The sequence below is a fragment of the Meleagris gallopavo genome, chromosome 4, assembly GCF_000146605.3.
Source record: "Meleagris gallopavo isolate NT-WF06-2002-E0010 breed Aviagen turkey brand Nicholas breeding stock chromosome 4, Turkey_5.1, whole genome shotgun sequence".
In the NCBI taxonomy this organism is placed as follows: Eukaryota; Metazoa; Chordata; class Aves; order Galliformes; family Phasianidae; genus Meleagris; species Meleagris gallopavo.
Genome location: NC_015014.2, coordinates 30,492,555 through 30,514,699, shown reverse-complemented (window position 1 = coordinate 30,514,699; position 22,145 = coordinate 30,492,555). Strand labels below are relative to the sequence as shown.

The 22,145-nt window shown below is 41.2% G+C and overlaps 1 protein-coding gene across 9 annotated transcripts in view; it reads left to right on the top strand.

Moving 5' to 3' along the window:
* EPHA5 (EPH receptor A5) overlaps positions 1-22,145 on the top strand; it is a 184,616-nt gene that overhangs the window by 119,672 nt on the left and 42,799 nt on the right. For 6 of the 9 annotated variants that reach the window (XM_019614695.2, XM_010709893.3, XM_019614693.2 and 3 more), the window contains 3 exons: positions 7,558-7,682; positions 11,408-11,567; positions 15,515-15,620. In XM_019614695.2, the coding sequence (XP_019470240.1) occupies positions 7,558-7,682; positions 11,408-11,567; positions 15,515-15,620 (391 nt within the window). The remainder of the gene's footprint in view (positions 1-7,557; positions 7,683-11,407; positions 11,568-15,514; positions 15,621-22,145) is intronic. The other 3 variants (XM_031553074.1, XM_019614692.2, XM_010709892.3) reach the window with 1 other exon arrangement.

The following is a 22,145-nucleotide window of genomic DNA, read 5'->3' as shown; positions in this document are numbered from 1 at the left end:
TGCTAATGCAGCAAGAAAGCTTGTACATTTTTAACTTAAACAAAGTTTGTAAATCAGAGTTTTGTTTTACAGCTTTCACTTTTTGTGTGAGAGTATGTCTTGCATCTGTGATAGTAAGGGAGTGAAAGCATGTGTATTCTGCTCAGTAAGCAGATGGCAAAGGGCAAGAATCCAATTCATTTTTTGAACTCTTGTGCTTTCTTAACAGTCTTACCCAAGGTAATTTAGTGTTTGGAGGTGGCAGTGATATATGATAGATTCCATTAAAAATTCTGACTGGTGTGTACATAAGTCTGACCCCAAGAGATCTGTGATTTAGTGTCCAGATCCTGTGATGTCTTAGGCAGTGCTAGTAATCCTGTCACAATCACAATGTGTCGTAGCTGTGTTGTGGTTTAGTTTCATTAAGATAAATGCTTTAGAAATTGTGTGCTTCTTTTTTTCTATGCAAAAGTGATGATTTCGGAGAAATGCATGCAGGCAGCAAAGAGAGTTGGTATGTGCCCTGGGTAAGGAGCCATCTTTGGGTTCTGCAAGGGAGAAGCCAGACTGCCCTCTGTATTGCTGAAAGGTCTTGGTAGGAGTGAGCCTGCTCCATTGAAGATAGGCCTTTCAGGCACTGTTTTGTCTTCAGTTCTGAAATCACAGGAGCCCTTGGTCTGTGGGATGTGTGTGTTGCCTCTGGGTGTAAACTTAACCAAGGATGCTAGAGCGGGAAAACTGTTTTGTTCTGCATGGGTGCCGTGCCCATTACCACTGAGCCATGAGCCCAGAACGGGTCCCTGAGTGCTCCTTTCATGCCAATCAGTGTAGTAAAATGTTAGCATGGAAAAAGCAGCTGGGCTGTGAGCTCTGCCCTGAATCTGCACTGCTCCTCTGACGATAAGGAAAGCTGAACAGCCTTTTACACTGATGTGAACAGCAAAGCTTGCATTGACTGCAGCCACTGTCCTTTGAAGGGTACCTGTTGAGCGCTGCTTTTTTTATGTTTAGTGACATATTTTGATTAATAGGAGAAAGCTGCACACAAATGTTTTAAAGCTGTGTGTTTTACTGTCTTTGTAATCTAATCACCAATAATCAGTAATTAATTTTAATAGCGATACATATTTTATGGGTATATTTTTATTACCCAGGTGAATACAGTGAGTATTTGAGTAGTGGTTTTGTACATGCAGTTTTGCTACTGTCTTGCTGTCTGTTCTTTTAACACAGTTTACTTGCCTGGCTAAATGTCATGGCTTGAGTAGTCTTACACAGATTTGTAGCAAGAAACAGGTAATTCTTTATGGGTAGATTAGTTGATCATAGAATTACAGAATGGCTTGGGATGGAAGAGACCTTAAAGACTGTCTAGTTCCAAACCCGTGCTGCGGGCAGAGTTGCCACCCACTAGATCAGGTTGCTGATCAACTGATGGTTGGGCTTGATGATCTTGAAAGCCTTTACCAAACTAGATCATTCTATGATTCTATAATATATATATATATTTCTGTTTTATTCTTGTCTATTTTGCTTACTCTCTTAAGAACTTGCATATGCATGCACAGCTTGTTCTGGAGGGGAAGGGGAGGTGGAGGGGAATTAAAACAAGAAATAGGGTATCTGGGCACAAAAAATCTAAAAACCTTAGATAACACTGGTTCATTGCAGTCTCAGTTTCAACTGGCTGTATCTAGTAGGTGTTACACAGATCAGAAGCAAGAGATTAATCTTTATCCCTGTGCTAATGCAAATTGCAGCCAGATTACTTCTGTTATCTCTCTAATGTGATCATGAACTGGAGAATTTTTTTCTGTTCTGTATCTTCTAACTATGGACACTTCTCTGTAGTGGGGCTGCTGACAATTAAAAGCATCAGGTTAGTAGTGCCTACAAAGCTATGTTATCCATCCTGCTCTCTTTGCCTATAACGTAGGTACTTTTGTAATATCTTAGGTACAAGGACTAGAAGCATAAAGAGAAATCATCTGAGAAAAGCTTTGTCAAAGAGACAACATGATCTCCAGAAAGAGAACTGAGCAGCAATTTGGCTATCACATTGCACAAAGCCAACATTGCATCTAACTGGGAGGCATAGAAGTCTGGGAGCACCTCTGCTCCATGACCAGTTCAGGCTTTAAGTCATGTCTTGCTGTCAAGCCCAAGGAGCTGTGTTTAATCTTTTGGGAGCTGGGATGATTTCCACCCAAAAAATTTCCCCTTTTTGTGTAAGGTAAATCTGGTTGCAGGTTACTGTGGAATCACATTACAAAAACAGTACCCTGCCTTTTCCCATGGCCATCCAGGCCTTGAATAGGGTTCATTTCTCCACGTGACACAGCATGACCTCTGTGATTTCATGGCATACATCAAGGCATCTCAGGTTTTGGTGTTCAGAATGGATTTGGGTAACAGAGACTGAATTGTTCAGAAAGCTGGCATTTACCTCAGGTGATGTTCTTGGGAGGCAGAAAATGTGAATAAACATTATATGTTTGTTGCCAAGGAAATTTGAAGGTTGTGAAGGAAATTTGAAGGTTGTATTCTAGTTTTGATATTTGAAGTGTGAAAAGAAGTTGCATGGATTCCCTATTTAGTCAAGCGATACCTTGAAAAATCGTTGAGGAGGAAGATTTCCATATTTGAATTGTGTTTCAGGACTGACTTTGCATTTTGCAAGGTGTTTGGATTAAACCTATGGCAAAAAAAGCAGCCCTTGCATGTAGGGCCTGTGAAATCCCATATACAATTTCTGGTAGGATTGAAACGACGTTCAATGATATAAAGACCTTTCATTTTCTTTACCCTGTTTGCAAAAGTACTTAAAAACAATTGCGAATTGGGATCTGTCCTGTTTGTCTAAGTAGCCAGGTGAGTGTTGTTACTGTTTTTCCCCACGTGGAAAACTGTGGTTCAGGTTGGATATTAAAAGTTTCAACATAAAAGGGAAGTTGTGACTTAAATGCCAAGTTCTGACCCAAGTCTAACATCCACAGTAAAAGTTCCCCTCGGAGCCGTTGTTTTCAGCTTTTCCAAAAGCATATTGTTTCTATACAGAAATGCAAAGAGACGGTACAGTGAAATCCTCCTTTTTCCTGCTTCTTTTCAAAAGAGTATTTGTGTTTTTACAAGTGTGCGTATCTTGAAGCCTTCTGCAATTTCACATGCCTGCAGTGTGGTTCACTGAATAATGCAGGTGTTGCTCCAATCTCCAAAGTCACCAAAGGCCTGAGAAAAAATTGAATAATGTCACTAATTATAAACTAAGTGAAAAATTGCAGTAAACCAGGCTTTTGAAGGGGAACCTGAATTACTTGTCTTGTGGTTGCTTTTCTGCTGCATACAGCTTTCATTTTCTTCAGTTGAACCCAGCCTTACATGTGCATTAATGGTAGCATAAATATTTGTTTCTGTGATGATAGATGAAGGTATTGATTTAATCACAAGTGTAAATTTGACTTTTAAATCTTCTGGCAGACTGCAGAAGAAACATGGCATCAGATGGAGAAACACCAGGGCTTATTGAGAGGTCTGAAGTGTTAGATCCCAAATGTTTGCATGTAAGGAAGTGTAATCAGGTTAAAGGAAACTGCAAATGCATGTAAAACAGATGTGAAAAATCCGTAGCATAGCGAGAGTGCTGTGAGCTAGTGGGTTTTGCTTGGTTTTACCCACGAGTTAATGGAAAAGCGTGCTCTCTGTGGAGGTAAGGGTGAGATGGGGAGCCATTAGCTGTTGTTTCTGCCAGAGTGAAAAATACCAAGACAAAATAATTGGGCTGGAGAGAGCATTAGATAGACCATGAGATGTGGAAACTGGATTATTTGTTTTATCTTGCTGCAGTGGTCATTCACCTGATAACATTAGTTTCCCTCAAAATATAATTAACATTTTATTCCCATAAGCATCATTGTATTTTAGATGTTAGCAGGACACAGAACAGTATTTTGTAAATACTGAGTTTGGTGCATAGATAGCTAATTCAGTGCTAATGTCATTATCAAAGGTTGTGGAGGAAGAATGTCCTAAAGGGTCTATTCCTCTTGAAATCATCTCCTGTAGTTATTCCGATGTGACTACTGGTGCTTCTTCTGCAGAGACTTGCATTTATTATTCTCCTTAAGAAATGTTAGAAAAGGAATTTAAAAAAAAATGTCAAATCAGTTCTGTGATTTTATTTGCTTCCTGATTAATCCTGGTCTCTGGAAAGCAAAATGTACATTCCCAATTTCACACCTAGTTACATCTTCTGTTTGCTTTCATCACACGCATGGCTGTTCTCAGAAATGGTGAACATAAGCATAAATGATGCAATATCCCTCTTTGATTTTGAGTTTTGCTTTGAAATTAATGGAAATGTGCAGATTATTTGTAATGCAACGTGTAAACAATTGCTATGTACATCTACTCTTTGTAGTGTCAAGGCAGAGTTTTGAACAAGACTTCTGTCTGTTTGCTTAAAAACATAAGAGATTACAGCTTTATATATCCTGACTCTTACGTCAGTGTGGGTTTTTTTACATGTTATACTCAAATGGAACTACTCTGTGGCTTGCCTTCTTTCTATTAAAAGGAAGCTGCCCTTGCAGAAGCAGTGACCTTTAAAAAGCAAGTTTCGAGTAATCCCTTTATTTTCCTGAGATCATATAGCACAGTATCCAGTTGCAGGCTTTTAAGATGGAATGATTGCAGGCTTTGTCTGCTCACCCAGATTGCATTACATTTTGTTTGACAAAGAAAACTCTAAAATACTTATACCTTCCTTCCTATGTTCAGAGCATTGTACTCTCTCTGTGTTGAGGATGCAGAGTAGTTGCCATATCATCCCAGCACCCCTGGGATTTATTGAATTTACTTAATTGGCCTTTATCTCACAGTTACACTTTAACGCTTCTTTTGAAGGAGATTCAAAAAGGATACAGTTACTCCTTTTCTAATTCAGTTTGAGAATTCGGTTACTCATTTCGTTATCTTCCCTTCTTTTCCTGGTAGAATATTCTGCATAGCCACAGCTGAACATTTGAGACTTATGCAGCGAGAGATTTAAGTCCATGGAGCTGCTAACTAGCAAAGCAAAGGCCTATGGCAAAGCAGGCTGCATTTTAAAGTGGAAGCTGTGTTTTAGGGGAGTATGGAGTCTACCACCAGCTATGGAAGCCTGTGTTATAGATATTCAGGGCATTGGAGAACAGACTTGGAGGGATGGAAGCCCATTTTCCCAAGTCCTCTTGTGCCTCCGTCACCCACAGCATCCAAGTGACTCATGATAGAAAGCTCTCAGTGTCCTCTGTTGAAGTCGAATGTAGAATTGCCTGTTACTTGGTATCCCCACTCCAAGATAGGACTTTTGATGTGTGCCAAAAACCATGTTGCTTCCTTTGCATTAAGTGGGAAGGTCATCCTGTTTAACAAGTTCATTGCTTGCTGTGTCTTCTCAGGGCTAACATACCTGACAGTACACAGATGCACAACTCAGCTGTTTTTGCACAACACTCATTTAGACTCTTGGACTAATTTTTGGAAGGTCCTATATCAGATTAGTGGATTAAGTCTAGGTTGATGTTAGCTTTCACATAGTACACGAAACTGTGGAGGACGTTAGCTTGAGGGTAAGGTGACTTTCGTGGATGAAAGCACCATGTGGTGCTTACCTAAATAACATGATCATCATTCAAATCAAGGTGGTTTCTACTTGCTCAGTGGAGCAGTTGTCAGCACAGTGGTGTATGCACAGCTAAGAAACTAGCATGTCCGTGCAGCTGATGCCAGCTCTCCAGCAGAAAACAATATAGAAATGACCAACACCTCTCAGGATCCTCTGAGAGCCAAATGAATGAGAGATTAGTAAAGAGGAGTGAGAAAAACTGGGATTGAAAGGAGGCTGAGATGCAGGAACTTGTGTAAAACAAGAAAGCTAACTGCTAACCTTCAGGGTTTCCAGGGATAATTGCCTGGAGCTGTTTCCCTACTCTTTTTGGCTGAAGATCAGACTTGGCAAACTTAATTCATTTGTTGTCTTTATTTTAGTTAATTGGTTTGGGGCTTTTTTTTTTTCCCTTTTTTTTTCCTTTTTTTTTTGACTATTATGAAAATCAGTCAGTCCAGTCTTCAGGAGAAGTAATTTCCAAATAACTTCTAGGAGATTAAACGTGTTTTTTGCTGCTTATCTCTGCACTCAGTTCCCAGTATTGCCCCAAGGGACTTTGCCTTGGGTCCTTGCAGTCCCTGTGCAATCCTTGCTGAGATCTGGCCTGTCCAAAGGGTGATTCAAAGACTCTTGGCCAGGCATGGGCTGATCTTCCTCTGGGGAAGCTGCTCTTTCTTCCTCCCTGAATTTTTCCCAACCCATTTTTTTTTTTTTTTTCCACTTGATGATGTTATTTTCCTCATCTCTGGCATAAAGTAATTGGGGTTTTATGGTTACATTCCCCACAGCAACTTGCACCTACGTGGCTGGCAGGGATGGTTAAAAAAAATAATAATAATAAATCCTAAACAGCAGAACATGAAAAGTCTCTGCAGTATCAGACTGAAAACAAAGAAGCAAGTCTGTTTCCCATGCACATGTGTGCTGCAAAGGGCAGATAACCTTCCAGGGCTGCATCTTATAATAATAAGCAGAGCTGTATAGCTGTTTGCATTCCTCGGCTTCCCCAAGCACACTGTGAACTTCTGAACTGTGAGCAGGGATTGCAGTTGGGTGATCACTATTTAAATTCTTATGGTTGCCATTTGCAAGGAATTAGCATCACTGTGCAAGCTGCAACACCTCGGTGATATTTATGGAGAGCAATTGATTTCTAAAGATCAGAATGGCCTGCAGTCCTGTTCAGAAACAGGCGCTGGAAGGTGCCTTGGCTTCAGTGAGTGCACAAGGCAACATTAAGGAGTCTGCATAACTGAAAGTGTTCTGTGTGTGCTGAAATGCATACTTGCAAAGCAGCTGAAGGATGGCAACGTGTAATCAATACGTAATTCTGTTGTGGTAATATAAACCCATGACACATTGGAAAAGTGCTTGAATAGACAAGGTGTGGGATTGATGAATTTACAGATGCTTGAAAAGACAAGGTTGAGGTATAAGCCACTAATATTAGTTCCTGTTTTTATTTTGCTCAAGTGGCAGTGCTGGTCAGATCCTCAGCTGCTGAAAATCTGTGCGAGTCCACTGCTTTTTTGGGATCATGCTGATTTGATTTGCTCAGAGGAAGCTCATTCTCTTGAATCTCATTTCTCCTTGCATTTTGTCAGCTGTTGGTTTATCTAAATCAACACATAGTGGAATCCAAAGTTTTCCAGAAATGCCAGCAGTGGCACAAGTTGGTTGCTCAGCATTCATTATGAGCTCTTCATGCGGACTTAGCCCTAACCTGGAGTAAATCATTACTGCTCTAATTGAGGCAGTAGGCAGCATGATTCCAGCTGTTAAAAATAGCCAAATACCACCAAAGTGAAAACAGGCCCCACTGATTTGCAGTAGCTAAGGATGACATGCTGATGAGTTTGAGTTCAGAAGGGGCAGACCGTCTTACTAACCATGGTTTTGTCTGTTCTGTTTTTTCTCCTGTCTTGCAGCACCTTCTCCAGTCAGTAGTGTGAAAAAAGGGAAGATAACTAAAAATAGCATCTCCCTTTCCTGGCAGGAACCAGATCGACCCAACGGCATCATCCTGGAATACGAAATCAAATATTTTGAAAAGGTGTGACGGACTGATTGCCGAGCATCCCAAGTACCTTCTCTTTCCTGTCCTCTTCTTCTGGTTGTAATTATCTGAGTCATGGAAAGGAATGGAGCAGTTTTATGCATAAATCAATGTCACATTGATTTTGCAGTAAATGATTAGGAAGATTTGAAATGAGGGTGTTGTTTTCCATTAGTGTGCCACTTCTCTTGAACAAATACATTAAATCTGTGTCAGATTCCTCCTCAGCCTTATCACATTAAGGTAGAACCTGTTCAGATGTTAAAAATAGGAGGGTTTGGGGATCAAGCTTCTATATCCTCGCGGAAATATCAGGCTATCCCTTGCACTTGGTATTTCAATTCCTCACTTGGTTTTGTATCCAGGGTATAAGGAAGGGAGGGAGAGTTAAAATGAGGCAGTGTCTGTTCTGATGTGAAGAAGGGCATCATGGCTTTTAAAAGCTTGCCTTTTTTTTTTTTTTCCCCTAACTCTAGATCTCTGCGTAACAAGAAACACTTTTCCTACAAAGGTTGACCATCTCTACCCCTGTTTCAAATGGTGACACCTTTTCTTACTGAAAAATTAGTGAAGTTTAAAACGAAATGCCAATAAATGAAGGCTCCGAGGTGACCTGATAGAGGTCTTTCAGTGTCTAAAGGGGGGCTACAGAAAAGAAGGGGACAGACTCTTCAGCAGGGTCTGTGGTGATAGAATAAGGGGAAATGTTTTCAAACTCAAAGGAGGTAGATTTAGGTTAGATATAAGTAAAAAATCTTCTACAGTGAGGGTGGTGAGGCACTGAGACAGGTTGCCTGGTGATGTGGCTGATGCCCCATCCCTGGAGACTTTCAAGCTGAGGCTGGATAAGGCCCTGGGCAGCTTGCTCTGGTTGTGGTGTCCCTGTTCATTGCAGGGGAGTGAGACTAGATGGCCTTCAAAGGTCTCTTGTAACTCTAAGGATTCTATGATTTTATGAAATGCCTTTTTTGTAAATAACGTTTTGTGAACTATGCAGCTCAACTAAGATTTCCAAAAATCAGATTTGAAGGATTCGTCTGAAAAGCAGTTTGTAGCTTTAGCTGGAAATGTAACTAGGCCTTCTCTCTAAAAAATGGAAGAAAATAATGAAATTGAGTCACAGTTCTCTTTTTTTTTTTTCCTTTGTGTCGAATTTCTATTTTATAGATGATCTTTAATTAGTTTTATTGCATAGGTAAGTTCACTCAGCACTCAACAGCACTGGACCACCTTCCTCCTCATCCTCTTCTTTCTTTCTTTCTGGGAGAGATTCAGTCCAGCAGCCCAGGCAAACCTGGGAAGGAGATTAAAAAATTTTCTCCATCAGGATAAAATGTTTGTTTTTTCTTTTCTGATTGAGAGAGCTTGGACAGGGTATGAGTGGCTTAAATAGGGTTGAGCCCTCACCTTTCTGCCCAGAAACCTCCAGTGGTGGAGAACTAGCTGGATTTGTCAGCCGTCCAAATTTTGGGCAAGAAGGTGCTAACCAGCCCAGCATTTTCTGAGGACCTATTGTAAGTCCCATTGGAAGCTTTAAGGAGAGGTGATCTGCATTTTGCAACTGAGGAGGAGGAGTGAGACCAGATCCCAGAGCAAAAGTTAGAGGAAGCATGCAAGGTCTGCGTGCAGAGTGTCTGACATGTTCATTAGGATGTGTGGGAATGGCACAGAACTGCACCAGGAGATGTTCAGACTGGGCATTAGGAAAAATTTCTTTACTGTGAAGGTGATCAAACACTGAACAGACTTCCTGGTGAAGTAGCTGATGCGCTCCATGCCTGTCAGTGTTCAAAAGGCATTTGGATAATGCATTCAATAACATGCTTGAACTTTTGGTTAGCTCTGAAGTGGTCAAGAAGTTGGACTCCCTGATCTTTGATGGTTCCTTCCAGCTGAATTATTCTATGCGATATTTTGAAAAAATCAATTGGATGTCATTTATTAGGGTACTAGAAGCACTGCTATAGCAAAATGGTGGGATTCCAACAAAGTACAAAGAATCAGGATATGGTTTTACTGGAACTAATGAATTTCAGATTTTTACTGACTTGGAATGAATGTTGTGGTATACTGTCTCTTTACCTTGGAGTGGCCTGGGAAGATTAGACTCTAAACTTTAATGATGAGCAAATAAGTAAATCTGGAAAAGTATATGTTTGTTCTGTTTAGTTTCTTTTCAAACAAATGGTAGGGTTTTAGAATCTTGTATTTGTGATCCAAAATTTATTCACTGAAGTAGCTTCAGTAAATAGTTCTTAAAGTGCTACAGTCAGTCTGAGTCTATGCTGTCTTGATTTATTTGTTTCAGGCTGGTAGCAAAGCTTAGTGTCTTCTGTAGGAAAGCTCAAGTGTTTAAATGTTTGCAGAGCCAGCAGTGTATTGAAAATCTAATTGGGCTGACATACAAGCAAATATGTGAACTAATATTCACTTAGTGCTTTTTAACTATTCATTCAGTTATATTTGGAATGTCATCCTTAATCCTTCTTGTTTGTTGTTACTGTCATTTATATTCTCTTGGGTTTGAGCCCTTTATAACAGTGAATTCAGAGTGTTCATTGCCAGTGGATGAGAATGATCGATATTAAATGTTTCAGAAAACTGAGATTCATCAAATCACATTCCTTTAAGAGAATTCATTCCTTAACAAGAAAAAAAGGGCAGGTAGATATAAATATTTCCAATATAGTCCTGCTTAGCTGTAGGCTTCAGTGAGAAAATATGTGATCCTACATTTGGAGATTCCCAGGGCCTCAGACAGATGTGTTACTCTCTGTGGAAAGTTGCCCATTAAGTGGAAAAGAAAAAGAACAATCAGTTCAGATCCTAATAGAGATGCAGAAATCTTGGTGGAAAATTGCCCCAGACTGCTGTTTACTTCATAATAATTTAGATTTGAGAGGGTATGGTGAATAAAAAGCAGTTTCCTAGTTTGTAGTCCTTAATTTATGAGCTCTTGTCAAGATTATGTGTTACGGTAAATAATTCAAAGAGTAATTACTAAGCATTTGAGTGAAATTTTAATCAAAGAACTGAAACTCTTTCACATTAGAAACTGATTTAAATTAAGATTTATTTCAAGCGAATTTTCTTCAAGTTCATTTCTACAGTAGAACAGTGCAAAATTAGTTATCTTCCTGTAGTTTTAGTTGGCTGTTCCTGACCAAGATCTAATTCGTGGCTCTAGAAATGCCAGCATAAAGTTGTACAATGTATAATATATTATTCTCTTTTAGGCCTAATTACATTACTGAGAAGTAGTTTTTGCTATAAATCAAAATCCCTCTTTAAGGCAAAGGAACTGTTTTCTGCTTTCCAGTGCCTTGGGACTGATTTTTGTTTGTAGTCTGAACCTTTCAGTTGCCCCAAGCATCTCTATACCAACTGCACTGCCTTTTAAGATGTGCACATCCAGTGTGACAGAAAGCTGCCCCCACTACAGTGCCAGTTCTGGTCCTATGTGTTGTTGTTTATGAGTGGAAAGTACCTTGCATACTTCCTGGAGTGATTGGCTATAAAAGTTGCAGGGCAAGGGAAAAACAGATCTCTCCTTTTGTACTGTAGGAAGGGCCTTCAGAGGGTTATTTCAAGGGGAGAGATCCTTAAAAGTGCATATTTCATTAATTCTCTGTGACACTGTTGTGGGAGTTGTTAAGAATCTGTTCCATTAGAGCCAGTATTTGTGTGTTTGAACTCGTGTTTTTTGTTGGGGTTGGGAAAAGGATCAGGAGACAAGCTACACCATCATCAAATCCAAAGAGACCACAATTACAGCAGATGGCTTGAAACCAGGCTCAGCATACGTCTTCCAGATCCGCGCCCGGACAGCTGCTGGCTACGGTGGCTTCAGTCGAAGATTTGAGTTTGAAACCAGCCCAGTGTGTAAGTCCTTTTAATTACTGTCAGTTCATGACCCTGAAATGGCTCCCAGCAAGGAGTCAGTTGATACCTTTATAGAGAGTGCTGTTGGTTTTGTGCTCTTCTCCTTTCTGGTCTCATTCCTTGAATTATTATGCATCAGACACACCGTGACTGTACACTGGGTGGGTTAACACATCTGTCCTTGCCTCCTCGTTTCACATGTTGGGGCAGGAGTTGAGGCACCAGGAGATTTTTAGGCTCCAGAAATGCCTTAGAAAAGCTTAGAACTGGCTTAGAAAAGCCCTGTATTTGGGAGAGATGTTAGTGTTGACTGGTTGCTATTGGCTTGCCAGTGAGTAAGAGAAGGTGAGGATACTCTCAGCCCCACTCTTGTACTCCTCATAGGCAGAGGGGAACATGCAGTGCTAGTGTGAGGGAGGATAAGGCCAGGGTGGCAGGAGGAGAGGGGCTGAAACCTTCTCCACACCCTTCGTGGCCATCTGCAGAGGACAGTGAGCTCTCTATTATGTAACTGTTGATTACATCTGGAGAAAAGGATTCTTCTCCTGAAGTGGGGCATCTCTGTGAAGGGAAAAATTTAGCCAGCATTCACATCTTTTGATGCAAGTTACTGTCAAGTTGAAAGATGGCTTTTGATGGTTGTCAATTCCACAGCCTTGAGGCAAGGAATTTGAGTTGTGATTAGAAGTAATGAAAATGTGCACTGCAGGCATAGGACTTTGCTTGGCCTGTTAAAAATTTGTGGAGCTTGAATTTTTATTTGTTTTTTCTTTCAATCTATCTGATCACTCGGGTCTATGTTGTGGAGCAGATCTGGGGCTGAGAGCATGAGGACCCAGCTGCTGAGGGTTGTGTTCAGATAGATGTCCAGCTGTTCTTTTGCATGGATTCAGGCATGCCTGAACTCCTTTTGTCCTGACTGCCAGATTTTTGCTGATGTGTCAAAGATGCACTTCCAAAATATGTAGTTTTTATGCCTATTCCAGTTTGTACAACCATCATCTAATAATCTTTTATAATAATTGTGTAGAAGAGAAAAATATACAGTGAAAATGCTCGGTTTATTCCTGTGGAAAAGAACCAATTGATTCTGTGTTTTCCACAGAAATTGAAATTCATCAATACTTCAATACTGCTGGTATTCCAGTTCATTTAAAATTCATCATCAGCTCTTTGAGAAAAAGATAGTAAGTTGTCATTTCAATGAATGCCACCTTTGAAGTCATAATAGATGTTTAAAGGAATCACAATATTTGTACAGATACAGCTGTGGAGCCAGTGCTTGAACTAATATAGTGCAAATAGCACCAAGATGCAAGTAATAATGCAATAAAAATGGTCCATTTAATGTATTTCTTATTGTGTTAAACATTAATCCTATAAGTAGCAACAGAGTCATGTTTGAAGATTACTCCATGTTTATACTAGGAAAGTTTTGCTAGCAGTTGGAAAGTTTCTAGGTTAGAATAATTCAACTAATAGTATTCCAGAATATTAGTGAAATACTTTATTAAATGCATGCACATTTGATCCAGTGCCATAATCACCTGCAATTCTAGTCCTAAAATAGTGATAATTCATCAAAGCTTATTGTGAAATGTAAAGTAAGCCTCAGTACCTTGCACAAATGAAGCTCCATTTGACATTTTAGACCTCTCAAAAAGAGTGTTTTTTCCTCCCCCAAAACCCTATACAAAGTCAGCCTTAGTGCCAGAAGAGTGAGCAGACTCCCCACTGCTTTCCTGTGTTCCAGCATCCCACAGAAACAGATGCTTTGAAAGCAAGTGCAGTCTGAATTCCTAGTGCAATGTCGGAGTTCAGAACTGAACATTTTGGAGAACCCAAGCAATTAGTTTTGATTCAAGCATAAACACAAGCCTTCCAGTGACTATTGGGGGAATGAAGCATCTACTCACCTTGCAGAATTGTTTGGACTAAGCAACATATTTTGTTTCCAGTTCACAGTGTTTCTGTAAATTTGTTTGTATACATCTGGAGGGACTATCACAACAATTGCTAACAGCTGAGTGATCTAAGCACTCAGTGCTGAGAAGTGGAGGGAATGAAAAAACCTGTAACTTCATCAGGACTTGTCTCTTTCTCCAAACTTTGGCTTTGTTTTACATACTCTTGCCTGAATGTGCAATTCTACAAAGCACTGCGTTGGAGCCAGATCTGCAATTTTCAATGGAAGTTCATGTTTAGGTGGAAACTGTAGCTGGGTGTGCCCACTTGATGCTTCCCCCTTTCTGAATGCCACACAGCTCATCCCTGTCCTGGCCACAGATGAACACTGCTCAAAGCTGTTTTTCTGCTGTATTGGTCAGTTAGTCCAGCTGGTCACTCAGGAGGGAGCACAGAGGCAAGGTAATGCAAATGCCCTCCTTCACATGGCAGCAATGTCCCAGATTGGTTTACAAATTCACACTCTCCTTCCACTGTATATCACAGCAGAGTCCATCTTACTTCGCCATCCCTCGAGCTGTGCAAAAAACCTCCAGAGTAATAGCTTAATGTTCTCCTTTAAATGTTTTTCTTTTTAATTATTTTGTCAAGAAAGCAATAAAGCATCATCTTAAGGAGCTTCTATAAATTCGTGAGGCTAATAAAATCTCTGGATGATGGTACAGGTTTGGAGCAGTTAAAATTAAATTTTAATGTATTGGGCCAGTCATTCTGAAATCTGTTCCTGAGCCCACATCACTTGCAGTCAAGCACTGGAAAGCTCCCGTATAAAGAGCTACTTGAAACCCATTGCATGCTCAGTGCCTCACCTTATCTTCTTTCTTTTCTTCTAACAATTAATATGGGGCTCTATTCAGTTATTTTATAGCCTCCATAAAATTAATCCTGTGCTAAGGACCCCCTTTATTTCAGTCATTCGTTAAAGGTCTTCTGCAGCTCAGAAATCAATTTCTGCTTCTCCGTGGAGTGGCTGGAGTTGCATCTGGGACTAAGGCCAGGGCAGTCACTTCCTAAGCCAGTCAGCAGTTATAGTGAGGTTTGTCCCGTACAACAGCCAAATGTGTTTATGGGGGAGGAGGCCAGATCTGTACCCCAGAGCAGGGATGTACAGCTGAGTAGCTGGTGGTGGAAAGTGAGAAGGCTTAGGTTTCTGCTTGGGAATCACTGTGTGCAAATCTCCGGGGAGAGGCGGGGCCCTTCCCCTGTGGTATAAAGCAGATAAGCACAGTACGGGTGTTGTGAGCATTTCCATTTGTAAGGCTTCAAGAATCTACTCACCTGCTTAACATAGTTAACATATGGCAAAACCTGGTTCTTGAACACAGATTTCCTGACCTTTCTGCTTGTGTCTTTATCATGGGACTCATCTACTGCATTTTGTCAGGAGGGATTTTTACAAGGTATGGGCTGGCACAGTTACACTTTCCTTAGCAGATAAAACGACCAAGCAGTGTGTGTGTCTTAGCAGATTCCTATTTTACAGTAACCACCTTCTGGCTGTATGATATAGATGCTAAAGGAATTTGGGTTTAATTGTTTATAGCTTCCTGAAGCAGAGATAATGCTAATTGTCTCAGATCTTGTTCACATCACCTATTTAGAAACTCCAGCAATATTATTCCATAAATGTTTTCTCTGCCTATTTTGTTTTTCATCTGTGTGATTTCCAATGCAGCTGACCTGGGAAGGACGAACTCCAGCTCGCTCTCTCAAAAGCTGAGTTGTTTTAACACTTAATTTCTGAATTCAGTGATGAGATGCAATTTAGTTTGGGTTTTGGCTTGGTTTTTTATGTGTTTTGGTTCCTTTCCACCCATTTCCCTTCCAAAGTAGAAACAGACAGCAAAGGGAGAAAGCACAAACCATGAAAGAAGAAATGAACTGGTAAGACTGAAACCTCATTGACAGCCTCACAAGAAAGACCCATGCAAGTGCTGACTATAATTTTAACCTTAATCTCCATTTTCTGTTTTTCATCTCAGCAGTAGCTGCATCCAGTGACCAGAGCCAGATTCCTATAATTGTTGTGTCTGTAACAGTGGGAGTTATTCTGCTGGCTGTTGTTATCGGTTTCCTTCTCAGTGGAAGGTAAGAGAAGAAGCTGTGTATTTACACTTCTCCAACTTTTGTAATAACTTTTATCTGACCAGCTGATTAGCACAATTTAGGCGAGAGCAGCATGTGAACAGAGCTTTCAAGCAGTAGTGCTGTAAAGCAGCATGAGGGTGGGCTGATTGATCTGTTTGGACAGACAGGAATCGTGAATGTGTGCTCACAGATGTAGTTCACTTCCCAATGATTTTCATCTCTGCGTAGACTGGCCCTGATTATTAGATTTGATTTGATTCTCACTGGAGTGTTTTCCTATTACTTTAAAAATAAGCAGAACTTGTTGTAATAGGTTAAATATTCTAAAGCTCATATGTTTGCACTCAGACTTTGCAGTGGGCTTTTCTTGCAGAGGAAATGTGACTTCAGGAAAACACTTGTGAAGAAAAAGAGAAGAGTTCCATCCAAATGGCTAAATGCCCTAAGTTTGGTCAGGTCTGGATTTCATTTTTCATGTGTAGGATGCTAATATTTTTCCCATGCACTAATAAATTATGCAGAGAGATCCTCACGTAGAGGGAATTGCTCAGCTTTAAGCCATCATACAATCCCATAGACTTCTCATGTGCTTAAACATAGGCAAGTGATAAAAGGCTGGACTATACAATCTTTGACAACTGTAATGGGAGTTGATGGAACTTGTTGGTGAACAAGGAATTGTGGTATTGGGGGAGAATCTGACTTATGTCAGGATCAGTTTGTACTGTGTCACTAAACTTACGTAGCAGCCAACGCACGAGACAATTTTTCATATACTACGCATGTATTCTTCGCAGTCAGTGCAGTACCTGTCAAAACATAGTGCATTTATTTTAATGGCAGCAGTCAAACAGTGCAGCGTCATTAATGCATAGCAGTCTGAGGTGCCATGCCAGCATAGCATCTATTGGTGATACTGAATTTGTTTTCAAAGCAAAATAAACACTTTGGCTTAGAAAGTACCTCACAGTCTTGCTTTCTTGAGCTTGGGTCTAGCAAGGTGACTATATGTTGCAAGACGTTGTGTTAGTAATAGTTAAAAGATACTGGCAGAGGAACTGCACTGATGCTGAACATATCAGCTGAGAGTCTTGTTTCAAAGAGGAATTGGAATGTTTGTCAGTGAACACACCGCAGTGAAATCCAGCCAGGCTGAACAGCTTTGTCCCCAGTCATACACATCTGTAGAAAGGCACAGTTATTTCCTGTCCTGACAGGTAAGTGGTTGCCAGACTTCTCTCCAGTAAAGGTCAGAAACTGACAAACACTTCCAACTCAGCTATTCAGGCTCCTGTCATCCGCTCTGAGAGACTTGTTAGGCTTAAAAATAGGAAAATAAATGCTCTGGTTTGCATGAGAAGCAAGCAGCAGCATGGGGCAAAGTATAAATGATAGCGGCTCCAGAAAAGCTATAGGCAAAAAGACATGACTCTAAACTCTGTGAGCTGGTGTTCAAATCCCTCTTTAAAGGCTGGAGGGTTTGGATCAGATCCTTGTTCCAGTCAGACAGACAGAGGGATGTGGACTTGACCTCCATTAGCCTCAATGCATGTTTTTATCAATATAGACAGGAGGAACATTTGTGTGACTGCAGAAAAGCTGCGGATGTAGCCTTTGCATTTGCAAAAGGAGCCTTTAGGCATGAATCTCAGGTGGAGGGACACACGGTCCCTTCATAGCCATATCCTGTGGCTGCAGCTCTTCCCACAAGCATTAGACATGGTAAGGAGCCCTTTGTTGAGGACATGCATTTGCACTTGGCCTTTTTTGTTCCTACTCTGCTCGGATCTGAGCAAGCAGTTGCATTTGCCATTTATCAGCAGTTTTAGTTAGCTACAGCCTTCTGTCCTTTGCCCTGATGGGCTTTCCAGGACGTGCTTCCTCTTGGCTCTTTATCCCTCGACATATTTGTATAGCCTTTGACTGCTGTGGCTGGAGTTTTATCCTCTCCTCTTCTGCTGCCTTAATCTTCCTGTCCTGTACTCTCACCAGTCTGCAGCTGTAGGCTCCTGGGAGCTTCTCCATGGTACCACGCTGACTGTAGAAGCAGCAAGTGCAGGGATTGGAGGAGTTTGTTGGTTCACATTCATTCTCTTTGCTATCTGGATGGAGAACCAAGCAAAGCAGGCTTGTGATAGGCTTGCCTAGGAACGAGCTGTGAAGAAATGGTTAAGGAAGATAAACTTTCATTTGAAGCAGCTGCCATCCCACTTTGACATGGGCCTTGGCCTGAGACTGCTGTTGCAGACCTACAGGTACTACATCTCCATGGCTTGTACTGTCTCCGGGGAACAAAAGAGGAAATACATCCATTTTCAGATTTTTAATCCTTCTGCTAGACTGGGAAGAACCCAGTCTCTCTGCTGGAGGTGGTAGAGGAGCCTCTAGCGCCAAAGTTTGGTCTGCCATTAGAAAATTAGTTTCAACACTGCAGGAGTTCTTGGCCACCTTGAGTTCCTGTGTATTTTAAAGCCTGTCTACTGTGCAGAATAACTCTTCAAAGCAGAAAAATAAACCCCAGAAACCGAGAAAGCTGACAGCCGATTTGAAATTAAAGCAAAACAAAAAATATTCTCCTGTTTGAAAGAAACAGAAATGCCAATGAAATGTGTCAGTCATGCTGCTTTGCCTTGGATACAGTTTCAAGACAATTCGTGGAGTCACTCTCATGCTGTGACATTGCAGAGATGATAAATGCATTCCAAGTCATAGGATAATCCCTTTCTGAAGCTGTAAACTCTTTCCCTTTCTGGAAGACTTTCCTTTATCTTTAGAGAGGTTATGTGTTCCAGCTTAGTACTAGGGAGTTAAATTTTCTTTTCTATTTCTTTCTTATAATTACTTTTAGAAAAACAGACATTTTGAACTCCAGGATTTGCTCTAGCTCAAATCACGCTGCTTTCCATGCCGAGTAAGCTTTGCAGAGTCCAAGCACTTTCTCCTTTCTGCATAATGTAGGAGGGCAGGTGCTGCCCAACAGCAAAGCTACAGGAGAAACCTCTCAGTCTGCCGCAGTGAGGACATAGCCTGGCACTGCTGCAAATGAGCACCTCATCTCTGGCTCCATGCTGTTCCCAGGCACCATGGGAGTTCCTAGGCACCTCAGAATTAGGATATTGCTCTGTAAGATGCTCTGTGATATAGCTCTTTGTGCTAGGCCTCCCACGTACTGAGCAAAAGCAAACATCTCAGGAGGCAGGGCACTGAGAGCACTTGGTGGAACTGGCAGAAGAGTGCAGGGACTTGAGAGCAGCCCTCCTCATGCTCGCCGTTCAGAAAGTAATTTCCTAGCAGTATGCCTCAGGAGTTTGCTGGCTCCACAGGCTTTTTATTTTCTGTTGGGGCCCTGGAGGCAGAAGTTTCCACACCTCTTCCCTTTCTGCTTTCAAATATCTCTACAGCTTCTTGCTTCTTTTGAACAAATGTAAATAACAGCTTGGCATTTCCTGTTGGCTGCTGGCCCTAAACCAAAGGTCAACTGAACGTTAGTCACAGTGGCATTTCCACAAGCCAGCGTCCATCTGTGGAAATGAGCTTTGTTTCTGAAGCTGGAGGTTCCTGGGAATTTGAAACTGAATGCGCTTTGCCCTAAACAATTAAACTGCATTTCCGAGCTGATGTACTTGCAGATGCTCAAGAAAACGCTTCCTGTAAATAATGTGTCCTCTGACCAAGGTCATAAATACCGCTAAGCAAAATAGCTGGGAACCGTTGAAGTCTCCTGCTCTGTGCATCAAGGGCATATTAATTATATAACAATCAGGGTTACAAATCAAAGAGATTCACTAAATCAGACTGTACTTGTCTGGGCAAAAAAAGAAAAGTGGATTGAAAATCTATTATTAAACCAGTAACAAGCATTAAATTAAAGAACATAGAGTTATTATCTTTGTTTTCTTAGGACTGTGTTATTCTCAACAGCAGAATACATTTTACAGATACAGGAGGGCTAAATTTTGCTTTCTTAGCAATGCTTGAATCACTTAGCACTTGCATTGTTGTACCCAATTGAAGTATATAGTAATTTAAAATTGTTAGACTTTTGCTTCAGTTGTCAGACAATGCCAGTAGCCAGGATGTGTGCTACACATTGCAAAGGGAATGAGGTGCTGCATTTGTTGGTGTAGTATCAGTCCTCAAATCCTACAAACCCAGACAGGAGATGAGGGTACAGCCCAGCCAAAGCAGGTTTCCATTAGCCTGGGAGGGAGACCCACTGCTCTAGAGCAGTTTTCCCTGCATTGTCCCTTGGGTGCTGTTTACAAAACTGAAGGGATATTGGGATCAGTCTGAAGAAACTGCAGCTCCCTGCAGTCCTCCAGGCAATAGAGCTTTGCAGTATTAAACAAAGGAATGGGCTTTTACGGAGTAAAATGGGAATGCTATTAGGTCAGTGCTAAGCATGTTTGTGAAAGTGCTCAAAATAACTAAGAAGTGTACTGTGCATCTGCATTAATAGCCAGCTACCCATTATGGTTGACTTTTCAATCTGAAGTGATCTCTCAAAGAACTGGACAGAGGTTTTTGTAGAACTTAAGAAAAATAAATTTGAGGCAGCAAAAATTGCGCCTCTCCCTGTGCTCTGCATACATAGAAAGACACTTCTGGCAAGAAACTAGCTTTGGAAAGACAAAGCAAAGACAAATCTTCCCACCTGGGTGTTGGCAATTAAAAACTTCTGCACTGGAGTATCCATCCTTGACCTTAGCTGATTTAGACTTTTAAATATCAGCCCCTGTGGTGGCAAAGGACTAGTTTCTGGACACAAATATGTGCATCTTGTTAAAAAGTGACTTTCATAGAGTAGAGAGGTTGAGAGGACTGTGGTGTGTATCCCAGGTCCCAAGCCAGCATGTGCAGCCTTCTGTGATGTGGAAGGTCAAAATGAATTTTTCCACAGCCCCCTCCTGACCCGCCACATCTTTTTCGAAGATGTGTCAGGGCTTAAAATAGTTCACTTCTTCAATATTTCCATAGGAAACAGGAGACAGGTCGTACATAACATTTTTCATAGAGAAAATTTTTCCGGCATGAGTCACAGTTTTTGTTAGTTGCGACTTTAAAGAGGATTTTTATCTCTACGTTCCTGCCTATTCTTCCTTCTTCCTACAGGACTCTCATGATTTGTAACCATTTTATTGATAGTGCCTGTTGCCAAATATCCCCTGTAATGGCAACAGGAAGGATTTTGCTGAAGAAACTATTGCTCTTGACAATTCAAAATTCCTATCTACCAAGAGGAGGCAGGGTGTAGTGCCACCTGCATTTGGGTTAGCGTTTTTACTATCTCCATCACATTAGGAGCCTCTTTGCTCTTTATTCCTACCTTTTGCAGGAGAGGAGTGTTAGCAGCATTGTTGCTCAGGTTACCTCTCCAAAAAAGAAGCGCTCTGGTACTTGCCTTTCTCCACAGGTCCGCCATCCCAGAGCTGGTGTGGAAATCTGCTGCCCATAGTCCTTACATCTAATGTTTTGCCTGTAAACTACCTAGATCAGTTTTGCCACTTTGCCTGCTCCAATACCTTATTTCTTTTTCCTTCTGAACACCTGTGGGCTTAGTACTTCTGTACAAACACACAGCAAGCCAGTCTAAGTTGCTGCAGTTTAGAGAAGGACTTAGGGATCCAGGCTAATCTGCTTTCAGATGACCTTGGCTTGATCAGAAATTAAGCTCCAAGAATGTACAAATTCCAGTAATAGCTGAGTGAATGGACAGAAGAACCACCACAAACAGAAAACTGATTGGCATAAGCTCTGTCTGATCAGGGAAATGTGGGAGAGTACAGCAAAAGCTCCTCATCCAGATGATGCATTTGATGGCATTGTGGAAGTCCTTTTTCCACTTGGACAAGAGAACTGGGATACCTTTCAAGCTAAAAATGCAGTTTGACTTCTGTGGTAGCAGCTCCAAGTTGCTGCCAAGCGCTGATGAAAGCCCTGTATGTGCTTGTTTTGAAGTTGAGTTTTATAGTGTCTCTCTTGGCTGTGGGGTGGGTAGAGGATGAAGAAGAAAATCAGGCTGTTGTCCCACTGCTCCTCTGAATATGTGAATATTCCATTCTCCTTTGGACACTAGATGTAGGAAGTGTGATCTCTCTTTGATGCACACCATGTTGCAGCACTTGGGCTCTTATCTGCAGGAAAGCTTATCTGCACTTTCTGTGGCTTCAGAGTATAATGCAAGGGATGTTTCCAAGTGTGCCTCCTTTTCTTTGAAGTGTTGCTCTCTTTTCCCATAGTGATTCTGTATATACTGCCTGCTTGGGCTTCTGCATTCTCAGTTTCTGTCTGTCACTAAGAGACATGCCTTAACATGTGAACTACACATAGCTCAGTAGGAACACAAAGAGGAGGTGACTCTTTAAACATTATATGTGCCTGGGCTAAGTATAAATATACTCTCTGCAGTTGGCAGTGAGTAATGGTGCTTCTCTGGTGACTGAAGCAAGCACGTTGAGTCTGGAGGTGCTTGGTGCAGAGCTGACATTCTGACTGGAGATGCAGGGAGCGATCATGGACATTGCT